The following is a 12,720-nucleotide window of genomic DNA, read 5'->3' on the forward strand; positions in this document are numbered from 1 at the left end:
TGAGTAGCTGGGACTACAGGTGCCCGACACCACGCCCAGCTAATTTTTTGTATTTTTAGTAGAGACAGGGTTTCACTGTGTTAGCGAGGATGGTCTCGATCTCCTGACCTCATGATCTGCCTGCCTCGGCCTCCCAAAGTGCTGGGATTACAGGCGTGAGCCACTGTGCCCAGCCACCAGTTTAAAAAATCTGTACAACAGGGATAATATTGAAATCTATGTCACAGGCTGTTGGGATCATAGTACACATACAGTGGTCAGTATGGTGCTTGCCTCGGCTAGGCAGTCAGATGAATAACTGGATGGTCTCCAAATATACCAAGAGCTCACCCTCTTGCAGTGCTGTCTACCTGGAATGTTCTTTTCCTCTTTCACTACCAGATTCCTACTTTTCCTTCAGGGACTACCTCCTCTAGGAGTCCTTGACTCCTGATCTTCCACCATGGAGGTCTGTTTCCTGGGATCCCACTGTCCCTGCACATCCCCATCATAGCCCTGAGAAGCCTTAGGCCTGACTCATCCCTGCCCCCAGCATCACCCAGTATGTGAAGAGGGAGGCCTTAGGACACACAGGCTGAATGAATCAATGAGACACACTCAGAGAGCAAGCCATCTGTACTTGTATGTTTCTCCTATCAGACTGTGCATGCCTTCTGTGGGCAGAGCCTGTGCTGACTTGCTCCTGGGTCTCCAGCATCACCCAGTCTGGAGCTGAGGACCTGGGTACCTACAGATTTCCTTCCACACTGTCAGAATTGAGACAAAAGAAGCCCAGAGAAATCAAGTACCCTCCTCCACCAGGCAGAGCAAAGTCCTGGGTACCCAAAATCCAGGGAAGGCAAGGGCTGGGGGTACAAGCAGAGGATCTGAAGAGGTATATGAGAGTGGCCAGCACAGACCTGGAATAAGCTTGGTGCTCAGTGAAGGTTACCTGATGTTGCTGGGCACCAGGGTGATGCAGTGCAAAGGGCCTTGGCCAACCCGCTTTGCAGCGTAGCTGGGTGACCTGGTACAGATCACATTGCATCTCAGAGCTTCAGTTTCCCCTCAGGCAGAGAAAGATGACAAGAGAAGCCTGGAAGGGTTGTTCTGGGGAGTCAGTGGGTAAAAGAGGCCAGGGTGGATCCTGGCACACGGTGGGTACCAGACCAGTTTGGCAGAGGAGGTCCTCTCTCCCCAGAGGTACCCACACTGGCTGTTGCAACCAAACCCTTTTGTTGCTTTTCAGCTGCGTCACACGAAGGCTGTGTCCAATTGCAAGAGCCCGCCTGCTTCACTGGCCCCCAGTGCAGCCTGGCACAGCTGCAGCGTGTCCTCGAGCGCCAGCGGCTGGGATGTCTCAATGATGGCGATGGTCTCCCCCAGCTCTGTGCACATGATAGTCTGTTGAGGCTCAGGGGGTGGGGGTGGGGCAGGAGGTGGTGATCTGGGAGGCTGTAGTGTCAAAGTCCGAGATCGGGCATGGACCCGCTGATGCAGTCGCAAGCCTGCCATGGCGCGGAACCAGCGGCCACAAGTCCCACAGTAGTAGGGACTCTTGTTGTAGAGACCAGTGATGGGGAGGCGGGGGGCGCGGGCAAAGGCAACTGGCCGCAAGTGCAACCGCCGGTGCTGCTGCAGGTTGGAGCTCTGTGTGAAGCGCTTGCCACAGTCCAGGCATTGGTAGGGACGTGCGCCCGTGTGGGTCAACTGGTGGCGGCTGAGGTTGGCCAGAGAAGCAAAGGTCTTGCCACATGAGTGGCACTGGAAGGGCCTCTCGCCCGTGTGTGTCCGCAGGTGGTTGCGCACGTGGATCAGCTTCTTGAAGCCCTTGCCACAAACCCCACAGCGGTGGCGCCGTTCAGGGGGCCCGTGTACCGCCCGCCGGTGCCGGGACAGCCGGGAAGCTGAGGCAAAGGACTTGGAGCACTGTGGGCAGGGCAGCTGGGCAGGTGGGGCAGGGGGTGGTGGTGGAGGGGTGGGCTCTGCTGGAGCTGGGGGAGCTGTTGCTCCTGTGGGAGGTGCCCCGCTTTTGCCAGCGTGAGTGCGCCGGTGGTAGAGGAACTTGGTCATGTTGCTGAATGTCTTGCCGCAGCGACAGCGATGCAATGGGTTGGCAGTGTGGGCCCGCCGGTGGGCCACTAATGTGAGTTCTGTGCCAAAGCCGCGGCCACAGTCTACACAGAGGTAGCGGGCTTCCCCGCGGTGCAGCCGCAAGTGCTGCTCGAGTGATGCTGCTTTCTTGAAGACCTTGGAGCAGGTTGTACACTCGTGTGTGCCACCAACGTGGGCCCGCCCATGAGCCTGCAGCCGGTTGGCGGAGCTGAAACTGCGCTGACATTGGCTGCAGTGGAAGGGGTGGGCAGCAGATGCCGGGCTGTGAGATGTCCGCCGGTGTTGCCGGCGAGCCCCTGCTGAGGGCCGGTGCTGGGGACAGTCCCCGCAGCCCTGAGCCCAGCTAGCTGTGGACTCGTCACCTCCCACAGCATCATCACCGACCTCTGCCATGGCCTCCTCATCCTCCGTCTCTTCATCATCTTCTTCATCCTCCTCATCGTCCTCCTCCTCCTCCTCCAGCCCATTGCGCTCCTCTTTCTCTAGGGAGTCAAAGTGGGTGCCCTGATGCTCCAAGAACTCCTCAGGGGTGGCACAGAGGGTAGAGCACTCAGGACACTCATAGGGCTCCATCTTGACTTCGGATGGGGGAGAAGGTGGAGGCAGTGGTGTTGGGGGAGGCAAAGGAGGTGGCACTGGTGGCTCAGCTACCGTGGCAGAAAGGTGCTGGGCCTTTCGATGAGCCACCCACAGCTCGGGTGAGGGGAAGAGCTCCTGGCAGTCCCAGCACTGGTATTGGATCTGGTTTGCAGACTCCCGGAGGTGGGCATCCTGGTGGGCCAGGAGCTCACCAGGGGAGAGGATGAGCTGGCTGCATTCACCACATTGGAAGGGCCCCTCAGTGCCCGGCACCAGCTCCGGCTCCAGGCCAACATTCTGTGTGGTCAGTGCCTCCTCCTCTGAGACAGCAAGCATGTGCTGCTCCTGGTGTGAGAGGACTTCCTCCAGTGTGTTATAGAGGCTGCCACACTCAGAGCACATGAACTGGTGATGCTGGAAGAAGAGGGATGAGGCAAGGGCCTCCCCAGGTGTCATCTCAGTCACCTCTGTTGACATCTCCATCATCTCCCCTGACATAGGTGTTGACATCTCCACTGCCCCTGGTGACATCTGTGTTGGCATCTCGGCCACCTCAGCCACCACCTCTGCCATTGTGGGGAAGGCAGTGCCTGGAGAAACAGGGGCAGGAGCCAGTGAGAAAGCAGGAAACCAAGGGGAGGTGGAGTTCTCTTGCCCATCCCACTACTCACCAGCCTCTGTTGCTCAGAAAGTCTTAATCCAATGTTTCTGCCTCGGTCTTCTGTGATCCCATGTCTCCGAAGCCTACAAACACCCCATGGCAGCCTGCAGGAGAGAATCAGCACTCAGCCCAGCCTCTTTTTTTTTTCTGAGATAGAGACTTGGTCTGTCGCCCAAACTGGAGTGCAGTGGCACAATCTTGGCTCACTGCAACCTCTCGCTCCTGAGTTCAAGTCATTCTCGTGCCTCAGCCTCCTGAGCGGCCGGGACTACAGGGGTATGCCACCATGCCTGGCTAATTTTTGTATTTTTTTTTTTTGTAGAGACAAGGTTTCACCATGTTGGCTAGGCTGGTCTCAAACTCCTGACCTCAGGTGATCCACCTGCCTTTGCCTCCGAAAGTGCTGGGATTACAGGTGTGAGCCACCACCCCGGCCGACAGCCCGACCTCTTTTTTTTTGAGATGGAGTCTCGCTCTGTTGCCAGGCTAGAGTACAGTGGTGAGATCTCAGCTCACTACAACCTCTGCCTCCCAGGTTCAAGTGATTCTCCTGTCTCAGCCTCCCGAGTAGCTGGGACTACAGGTGTGCACCACCATGTCCAGCTAATTTTTGTATTTTTAGACGGGGTTTCACCATGTTGCCCAGGATGGTCTTGATCTCTTGACCTTGTGATCTGCCTGCCTTGGCCTCCCAAAGTCCTGGGATTACAGACGTGAGCCACCACACCTGGCCCAGCCAGCCTGGCCTCTTTACCGAGAGGGCCAGGCACACCTTTTCTGAGAATACCACAGCCTTTGCCTGCTGCGCAGTTTCCTCTTTGTGCAACACTTTTCCTCTGCCTCTTATATATACACACACAGATACACCCAAATGTTTAAAAACACAGGCCCTGGAACCAGACTGTCCTTGGCTTGAATCTGAGCTCTACGACTTACTTCCTCTGAGATTGTCTTCTTACCTGTAAAATGGGGCTAAAAGTAGTACTGACACAAAGTCCCTGGTACTTGTAAAGGTCAGCTGTAATCCTGTGTAGTTCTCCAGAAAGATTGTTTTTGGACCCTAAGTCTTTGATGTTGCTATTCCCTCTGCCAAGAAACTTCTCTCCTCTTTTTGTCTGACAAACTCCTACCCAGCAACTTTTGGGAAGCCTTGTCTGACATCTCTACATCCTCAGGGTTCCTATGATATCCTGTGCCACCTCTATCATGGCAAATATCATGAGTTTGGGGTGGCATCTCACTGTCCCTCACTGGACTGAGAGTTTGTGGGTCTGACTCATTGTGGAGGCTCCAGTCAGCAACAAAATCTCTGAGCAGGGACATGAATTTTAACTTTCAAACTTTCCTCTATATGCCCCATCTTCCCTTCTACGTATGTGGGCTGAACCCCACCCAGGCCCCTTCACACAGCAGGGACTCAGAGTACACTCAGCAAATGACTGCCTCCCTCCCAGGCCTAGCAGCTAATCTCATGAATTCAAACCCATCTTCTTTACCTCTTTTTCACCTAATCTATTAGTACCAGAGGGCAGGTGGAGTCTAGTTTACAGCCTTGCATATAGAAGTTGCTCATATTGCCAGGCGCAGTGGCTCATGCCTGTAATCCCAGCACTTTGGGAGGCCGAGGCAGGCGGACCACAAGGTCAAGAGATTGAGAGCATGCTGGTCAACATGGTGAAACCCTGTCTCTACTAAAAAAATACAAAAATTAGCTGGGCATGGTGGTGCATGCCTGTAATCCCAGCTACTTGGTAGGCTGAGGCAGGAGAATGGCTTGAACCCGGGAGGCGGAGGTTGCTGTGAGCTCAGATTGCGCCACTGCACTCCAGCCTGGAGACAGAGAGAGACTCCATCTCAAGAAAAAAAAAAAAGTTGCTCATATTAAGCACCCAGAGGATAGGAGGTTAGCCTGTACCTCACTGAAGTATGTCCAGTGCCAAGAACAAGGTCTAGCACACAGTACATATTTAGTGACTGAGAAATGCTCCCAGGCCAGGCATAGTGGCTCATGTCTGCAATCCTAGCATTTTAGGAGGTTGAGGTGGTTTGATCCCTTGAGCACAGGAGGTCGAGGCTGCAGTGGGAAGTGAGACCTTGGGAGGGGTTTTTTTTTTCCCTCTTTTTGAGACAGGGTCTCACTCTGTTGCCCATGCTGCAGTGCAGTGGTGCGATCTTGGTTCACTGCAGCCTCCACCCCCTGGACCCAGGTGATCCTCCTGCCTCAGCCTCTTGAGTAGCTGGGACCACAGGTATCTGTCACCATGCCTGGCAAATTTTTATTTATTTTATTTTACTTTTTTTGAGACAGAGTTTCACTCTTTTTGCCCAGAGTGGAGTGCAGTGGCACGATCTCGGCTCACTGCAACCTCCGCCTCTTGGGTTCAAGCAATTCTCCAGCCTCGGTCTCCCAAGTAGCTGGAACTACAGGCATTCACCACCCCACCAGGATAATTTTTGTATTTTTAGTAGAGATGAGGTTTCACCATGTTGCCCAGGCTGGTCTTCAACTCCTGACCTCCAGAGGTCCGCCCGCCATGATCTCCCAAAGTGCTGGGATTACAGGCGTGAGCCACTGCACTTGGCCCCTGGCTAATTTTTAAATTATTTGTAGAGAGAAGGTCTCCCTATGTTGCCCAGGCTGGTCTCGAACTACTGAGCTCAAGCAATCCTACCGCCTAGGCCTCCCAAAGCGCTGGAATTACAGGTGTGAGCCACTGCTTGGCCGATCCTGAGTTTAACTGTCCCTGTGGACAGTCCATTTCTACCAGACCAACTCTCCCATAAGACTGTGAATTCCCAAAATACACAGCCCAGTACAGGGCACTGCTTTCAGTTAATGCCCAAAAAATAATCCTTGAGTAAATTATTCACTAAAGGACCTGGAGCTAAACTTTCCTTATCTACTATTCCAACCCCCTTCCTAATTTTTGAGTTGCCAGGCCCCTGCACACAACAGCCATTCCATAAAGGACCTTCCTGGAAGTAGGCAACCAGGGGCCCGAGAGTTCCATTTTTCTTTGATTACAGTCCCATTTCCAACAGAGAACTCCCCTAGGGCGAGGCCCAGTGCCTGCTGCAAAGCTTGCACAAAGCAGGTACCCAATAAATGTCTACGAGGTGGCCCGGGAGACTTGAAATTTGCCCTTTCCTCGTCTACGATTCTTTCTCTCACTCTTGAATTGTGAACTACTTAGGAAAGGAATGGGGGGTTTTCACACAGTATATCAGTAAGTCTTTCCAGGAAGGAACCCACTAGGGCCCTGGAAATTCAACTTTCCCGCTTTACAACGCTTTTCTCCTACCAGACTCATCTCCTCGGCCGGGTGAGAGCTCGCAGCAGTGGGTGGTGGGCGAGTTCCAGCGTAGGCTACTGCACACTAAAGGAGCCCCAGGGCACACAGGAAGGAGCGCTCTCCTTCCAGCCCGCGCCGCTCCCGCCCTAACGCAGGCCTCAAGGCTCTTCGATCCCTGCAGACCCCTTAGTTTTCCTTCCGCCCTCTCCGTCCACCCAGCGATCTCTTCCCCGTCCCGCCCCGCGGCGCCCTCACCCGTTTCTCTTATCTCTTGCAGCCCCTGCCGCTCTTGACACAGACCCTCGGCTCTGGGCGTGTGGGACCCCTCACTATCCACACCTCCCATTGGGCGGTGCCCTTACCCGTGGCGGCCAATCAGAGCCCGCAGCGCAGGGCACGCGACCTTGCGCCTGCGTGTTGCCACTCAGGCGGGGCTCCGGGAGTTATCCACGCACACATCTGCGCCCTGTGGGCGGGGCGCAGGGCGAGGAGAGGCGCCTGCGCAGTTCTCCGGGACGCTGTTGGGCCAAGCGTCGGAGAGTTCTGTAGACAGACGCCGGCAACCTTTGGTGAGCGTTGGGCTCATGGAGTGAACTGGGCGGCGGGAGACCTTGACAGAGGTGTCATTTCAAAGCTGAAGAGACGGAGCATTTCTGAGAGTACAGCTTTAGAGCCCTACACACTTGGAGTTTCGCCTCTCCCAGGCCTCAGTTTTGCTGGTGTGAAGTGAGCTTGAGTCACAGCCACCTCAAAGGTTGTTTAGGGGATTGGATGATATCACACATGCACAGAGCTCGTACACTGTAGGCGCCCACCAGAACCCACTTAGCAAGACAGAATCCTTCACAGTTTGTTAAATTGCTTTCCTATATTTCCTACTCTTCGTTTGATTTAATGATAGTCCCTTACCAGGCGCTCCTTGTGAGTTTAGCCCAGGACTATGCTTCCGTAGCTTACCATTGCCATCCATTTGTTTCACAAGTAGGGAAACTGAGGGCCAGAGAGGGGAAGAGATTTTTTGGGGGCTTTGTTTGTTTGAGACGGAATCTCGCTCTGTTGCCCAGACAGGAGTGCAGTGGTACGATCTTGGCTCACCGCAGCCTCCGCCTCCTGGGTTCGACCGATTCTCCTGCCTCAGCCTCCCGAGTAGCTGGGCTTACCGGCATGCATCACCACGCCCGGCTAATTTTATATTTTTAGTAGAGACGGGGTTTCTCCATGTTGGTCAGGCTGGTCTTGAACTCCCGACCTCAGGTGATCCGTCCGCCTCGGCCTCCCAAAGTGCTGGGATTACAGGCGTGACCCACCGCGCCCGGCGTTTGTTTGTTTTTTGAGACAAAGTCTCGTCCTGTGGCCCAGGCTGGAGTGCAGTGTCACTATCTCTGCTCACTGCTCCCTGGTTCAAGTGATTCTCTTGCCTCAGCCTCCCAAGTAGTTGGGATTACAGGGGCGTGCTACCACGCCCGGCTAAGTACAGACAGGGTTTCACCATGCTGGCCACGCTGGTCTCGAACTCCTGGCCTCATGTGATCCGCCCACCTCGGCCTCCCAAAGTGCTGGGATTACAGACGTGAGCTACCGTGCCCAGCCGATTCTTTTGAATTCACTGCTGCAGTTCAGGCAGAGCCAGTACTGGGCCAGTGCTAGGCAGGACCCAGGTTTCCCGACTCCCAAGAGGATTTAATTCCGGGGGTGGGAACCGGTCCAGGGAGGGGACTTGTCTCAAGCACATGCAGGCCCTGACTTTGGGTCACCTAAATGGGGGGCGTGGCGACCGTCACACACAAGGCCCCGCGGTAAGGGGACACGCATACACCACAGCCTAGACGCCGATTCCCCGACAGACCCTCTCTAGTTGTTGCAAGTTAGGGAGCGGGTATCTGGGCGACCCCGGAGGGCAGAGATTGGAAGAGGTTACGGAGAGGCTGTTTTGGCTCTGGGTGGAGACGTCTGACTGTGATGGGGGTCGTGATGGACGCCATCGAGATGTGCACAGTCGGAATGGAGGGTTCTGCTGCCGCCTGGAAGGAGGTATCCGTCCTGAACGTGAGATGAGCGAGTTCCGGTTTTGATCAGGGGAAGGAACTTCTAGACTGGGGGCGGGATTTCCAGTTGGGATCATGAGACAGCACAGTTGAGATGTAGATCTCTGGCTGTCACTAGAAGTGAGGGACAATCTAATGGAGAAGTGCCCAGGACCAGATCATATAAGGCCTAGGAGTTACTGGGAGCCAGGAATGTAGTGATTGTGTTCCTTTGCCACGGGCAACTAGGGGCGGTGCTGATGTGGGCGTCTAGCTCGTGATCAAGAGGGGGCTGTAGTTAATGAGATGAGTAGTTACAACTACTCGTGACGTGGCGCTACATGGTCCCGGAGGCTTGACTCACGGGCGGGAAGTAGGGACCTGGAACCAGGTACCACATACAGCCCCAAATGCGGCGCGCTCTCGCTCTGCGCAAGCGCAGCACCCGCGAACCAAGACGCTTCTGTTGGGGGCAGGTCAAGCGGCCCAGGAAGGGCGGGGCTTGGAGGCATCGGTCTGCGCATGCGCTTAAGGGGCGTGGCGGTCGCACCTGCGCGAGTTGGGGGGAGGAGGAGGGGCGAGGTGACGCAGGCGTAATAATAGAGAAGGTGCCAGAAAGATCCAAAACAAGTGGCTGCGGCCGTCGCCCAGGAGTCACCGGACGCCAGAATCTGGTGAGGATCCAGACAGGCCTAATGGTGACTGGTGGCGGGTAGACAGGACCACCTGGGCTCTGGGAAGCAGGTGGGGCCGCCCTTGCAGGGCGAGGGGGTCGGGTTCGGACGATACCACCTGTGTGGAGCAAAGGGGCTGCCTGGGTAGCTGTTCCGTGGAGGGGGCAGAGGGTCACTTTCGGGCAGTACCAGTTGCGTAGAGCCGGGGGACTCATCAGACGGTACCACTGGACGGAGCAAAGGGGCTCGTCTGGGCAGTCCTACCCAGAGTCAGGGGCAGTCGGCAGGAAGCCCCGGGGTGGACCCCGAGGTTTCTTTGGGCCGCATCGTTTGGTCGGGTCCGGGGGCGAGCTCCGAACGTAGCACGGTGGGGGGGCAGAAGCAAAACGGGCTCCGGCGTCCCGACCTGTTCTTAGGGGACCTCGGGCGGGACCATTCCCTCCCGGGGGAGGGGGAAACCGAGGCGGTTGGGGGTGCGGGAGCGGCCCTGCCCGGCGCGACTGGGCGGGGGAGACGCGCTGGCGGTGTGGGGTTCGGGCTTCCGCGTCGCTGACCACTGCCCCCTCCCCGCTGTGTGGGTTCTAGGCCGGGTTCTGAGCTTGTTCTGCCTCCCTCCCCCGGGAATGGCGCTATCCGGGTCGACCCCGGCCCCGTGCTGGGAGGAGGATGAGTGCCTGGACTACTACGGGATGCTGTCGCTTCACCGTATGTTCGAGGTGGTGGGCGGGCAACTGACCGAGTGCGAGCTGGAGCTCCTGGCCTTTCTGCTGGATGAGGCTCCTGGTGCCGCCGGCGGCTTAGCCCGGGCCCGCAGCGGCCTAGAGCTCCTGCTGGAGCTGGAGCGCCGCGGGCAGTGCGACGAGAGCAACCTGCGGCTGCTGGGGCAACTCCTGCGCGTGCTGGCCCGCCACGACCTGCTGCCGCACCTGGCGCGCAAGCGGCGCCGGCCAGGTACGGTTGAATGGGAGGGTGTCACACTTCCCGGGAGGAAAGGGCCTGGCTCCCGCTGGGCCTCCTGGTGCCTGCAGCTTATGTCCCATTCCACTACTCCCTCTTCCCACAATATCAATGAGAAACACAAGAGGAGGGAAGCATGGCTTTGGGAATTTGGCCACATCAGTGATGACGATTATGGCCACTGTTTACGGAGGACTTGTTTCATGCCAGGCACAGCTGTTAGCCCTTCGTATGAACTAGTGCCTTATAGCCTCCCAGTAATCCCACAAGGAAGTTCTGTTACTGTCTTCACTGTAACCAGGAAAATAACAAGTTCAGAGAAGTTAAGCAGTTTGCACATGTAATAACAATCCTGTTTGCTGGGTCTAGGGGGTGCAGGATGATGGGGCTGACAAGGTGTTTGTTCCATGAAGTTTAAGTTTAGTGGGACACTCAGACAGAGAACTTAGTTTTAGATGCTGTTTTAGGAAAACTAAAAATAATGGAATAGAGAGAGTTGGGAGAGCAGCAAGGTGAAGGGAGGCTTTGTCCTGAGGCTGCACTGCCAGCCATGCATAGACCCCAGGGGAGAAAATCCCAGGGAGCATCCAAGGCCCGAGGTGGGAATTTGGCATCATCAGAGGCCAGTGTGGCAGGAGCAGAGGGGACCCAAGCTAGGGGAGAGAGGGAGATAAGTTATGTCATGAAGGGGCTTGCAGAGACCGTAGCTGGAAAGTGTGGGAGCCAGAATTCAAACCCAGCCAGCTTGTCCCCAGAGTTGATGCCCTTAATCCTTGTGAAGGAAGTGCCCCTGGAGGATAGCAGTCTTGAGGTGAGAAGCTAGGAGGGGTTCAGGCTGCCAGTAGCCCTGTGCATGCGTAGACCAAGCCTTTGTCTGGGTTGCTAAAGGGGCAGTGGCTAGTTTGGGGAGGGGGGATTATGGCCTTCCCTGGCCCAGAGTAAGCCCATAGGATTTAGATAAGCAGGAGAAGGACAGCTCTAGGGAAGAGCTGACAGCGTTTTTGGATATCTGTGTCTGAACATTAGGCTCTAGAAGAGAAGATTTGCAGAGCCTGCACAGAGGCCTGCTTACTCCTTGGGGAGAGCTGGGGGCAGTTGATGCCAAGGCAAAGGGCCATTACAAAGACCCTGACCATGACTATTAACAGAATAACCTTGACAGTTTGAGCTGCCATAGACACGGGTTAGATTGCCCCAAGTGGTGATGAGTTCTCTGTCTCAGGAGGCATCTGAGCAACCTCTGCAGGAGGTGTTTCAGAATGAGTGGGTATTTGGGCTCTGATTTCTGGGGAACTTAGGCACCCCGTGGTGCAGGCATTCTTCCCAGAGTGGGAATTAGGGCCAGGAGACTGAATGCTTCTTCCTGTTCTTCTCTTCCTCCAGTGTCTCCAGAACGCTATAGCTATGGCACCTCCAGCTCTTCAAAGAGAACAGAGGGTAGCTGCCGTCGCCGTCGGCAGTCAAGCAGTTCTGCAAATTCTCAGCAGGGTCAGTGGGAAACAGGTGAGCCCAGCTAGGTGGGTGTGATGGCCGTATCCCTCTTTTCCTTATGAACTGTGCCTATCAAGGAAGGGGCCTGAGGGGTTATTCTGTCTCATTTTCACTGTGTGTGTGTATTATATGTATGTGTGTGTTTTTATTGCTACAAATACTGTGTTCTGAAGCAACATATAGAATTGTTCCACATGGTTTCATATTTCTTTTAAATGGTATTACATTGTGGGTATTACTCTGCACCTGGTGGTCTTTCTAGATGTGTCTGAGATTTATTCATGCTGACTATCTCTAATTGTTTTCTTTTAATTGCCATGCCCCAATTAACTTATTTATTCTCCTCACCGCCCCTAATTTTTTTTTTTCTGTTTGTTTTTTTCAAGATAGGGGCTTGGTCTGTCACCCAGACTAGAGTACAGTGGTGAAATCATAGCACTCTGCAGCCTTGAACTCCTGGGCTCAAGCTATCTTCCCTCCTCAGCCTGTTAAGTAGCTAGAACTACCGTATCTGGCTAATTTTTTCATCCTTTATAGAGATGGGGTCTTTCCCTTGTTGCCCAGGCTGGTCTTGGACTCCTAGCCTCAAGCCATCCTCCTACCTCAGCTTCCCAAAGTGCTCGATTACAGACATGAGCCATCATGCCCAGCCACCCCTATTTGGTTTTTTTGTTTGTTTGTTTTGAGACAGAGTCTTGCTCTGTCGCCCAGACTGGGGTGCAGTGGCGCAATCTCGGCTCACTGCAAGCTCCACCTCCCGAGTTTATTGCTTTCTCCTGCCTCAGCTTCCCGAGTAGCTGGGACTACAGGTGCCTGCCACCATGCCCAGCTAATTTTTGGTAGAGATGGGGTTTCATATGTTAGCCAGGATGGTCTCGATCTCCTGACCTCGTCATCTGCCCGCCTTGGCCTCCCAAAGTGCTGGGATTACATGCATGAGCCACCGC

General features: G+C 55.1%; 2 protein-coding genes across 4 annotated transcripts in view; one reads left to right on the top strand and one right to left on the bottom strand.

Moving 5' to 3' along the window:
- Nucleotides 1–597: 597 nt before the first annotated feature.
- On the bottom strand, nt 598–6,997 carry ZNF526 (zinc finger protein 526). 2 transcript variants are annotated; one of them, XM_011982894.1, is made up of 3 exons: nt 6,883–6,997; nt 3,345–3,438; nt 598–3,263 (listed from the first exon to the last, which is right to left on the bottom strand). In XM_011982894.1, exon 3 carries the CDS (start codon nt 3,244–3,246, stop codon nt 1,234–1,236), a length of 2,013 nt encoding a protein of 670 aa, XP_011838284.1. In that variant the 5' UTR covers nt 3,247–3,263; nt 3,345–3,438; nt 6,883–6,997; the 3' UTR covers nt 598–1,233. The 2 variants fall into 2 exon arrangements, with proteins under 2 accessions (XP_011838284.1, XP_011838293.1); XM_011982903.1 differs by having other exon boundaries at nt 6,637–6,893.
- Nucleotides 6,998–7,123: 126 nt separating this feature from the next.
- Nucleotides 7,124–12,720, top strand: part of DEDD2 (death effector domain containing 2) — a 22,992-nt gene continuing 17,395 nt past the window's right edge. Inside the window, exons 1-3 of one of the 2 annotated variants that reach the window (XM_011982913.1) lie at nt 7,124–7,196; nt 9,911–10,276; nt 11,666–11,785. In XM_011982913.1, the coding sequence (XP_011838303.1) occupies nt 9,949–10,276; nt 11,666–11,785 (448 nt within the window). In that variant the 5' untranslated portion in view covers nt 7,124–7,196; nt 9,911–9,948. Of the gene's footprint in view, nt 7,197–9,281; nt 9,350–9,910; nt 10,277–11,665; nt 11,786–12,720 lie in introns of those variants that run through there. The other variant, XM_011982920.1, reaches the window with a different exon arrangement.

The sequence above is a fragment of the Mandrillus leucophaeus genome, unplaced genomic scaffold (genome assembly GCF_000951045.1).
Source record: "Mandrillus leucophaeus isolate KB7577 unplaced genomic scaffold, Mleu.le_1.0 Scaffold106, whole genome shotgun sequence".
Taxonomy (NCBI): domain Eukaryota; kingdom Metazoa; phylum Chordata; class Mammalia; order Primates; family Cercopithecidae; genus Mandrillus; species Mandrillus leucophaeus.

Coding starts and splice junctions, on each gene's coding strand:
- ZNF526 (XM_011982894.1), bottom strand. CDS start 3,246: ATGGCAGAGGTGGTGGCTGAGGTGGCCGAGATGCCAACACAGATGTCA.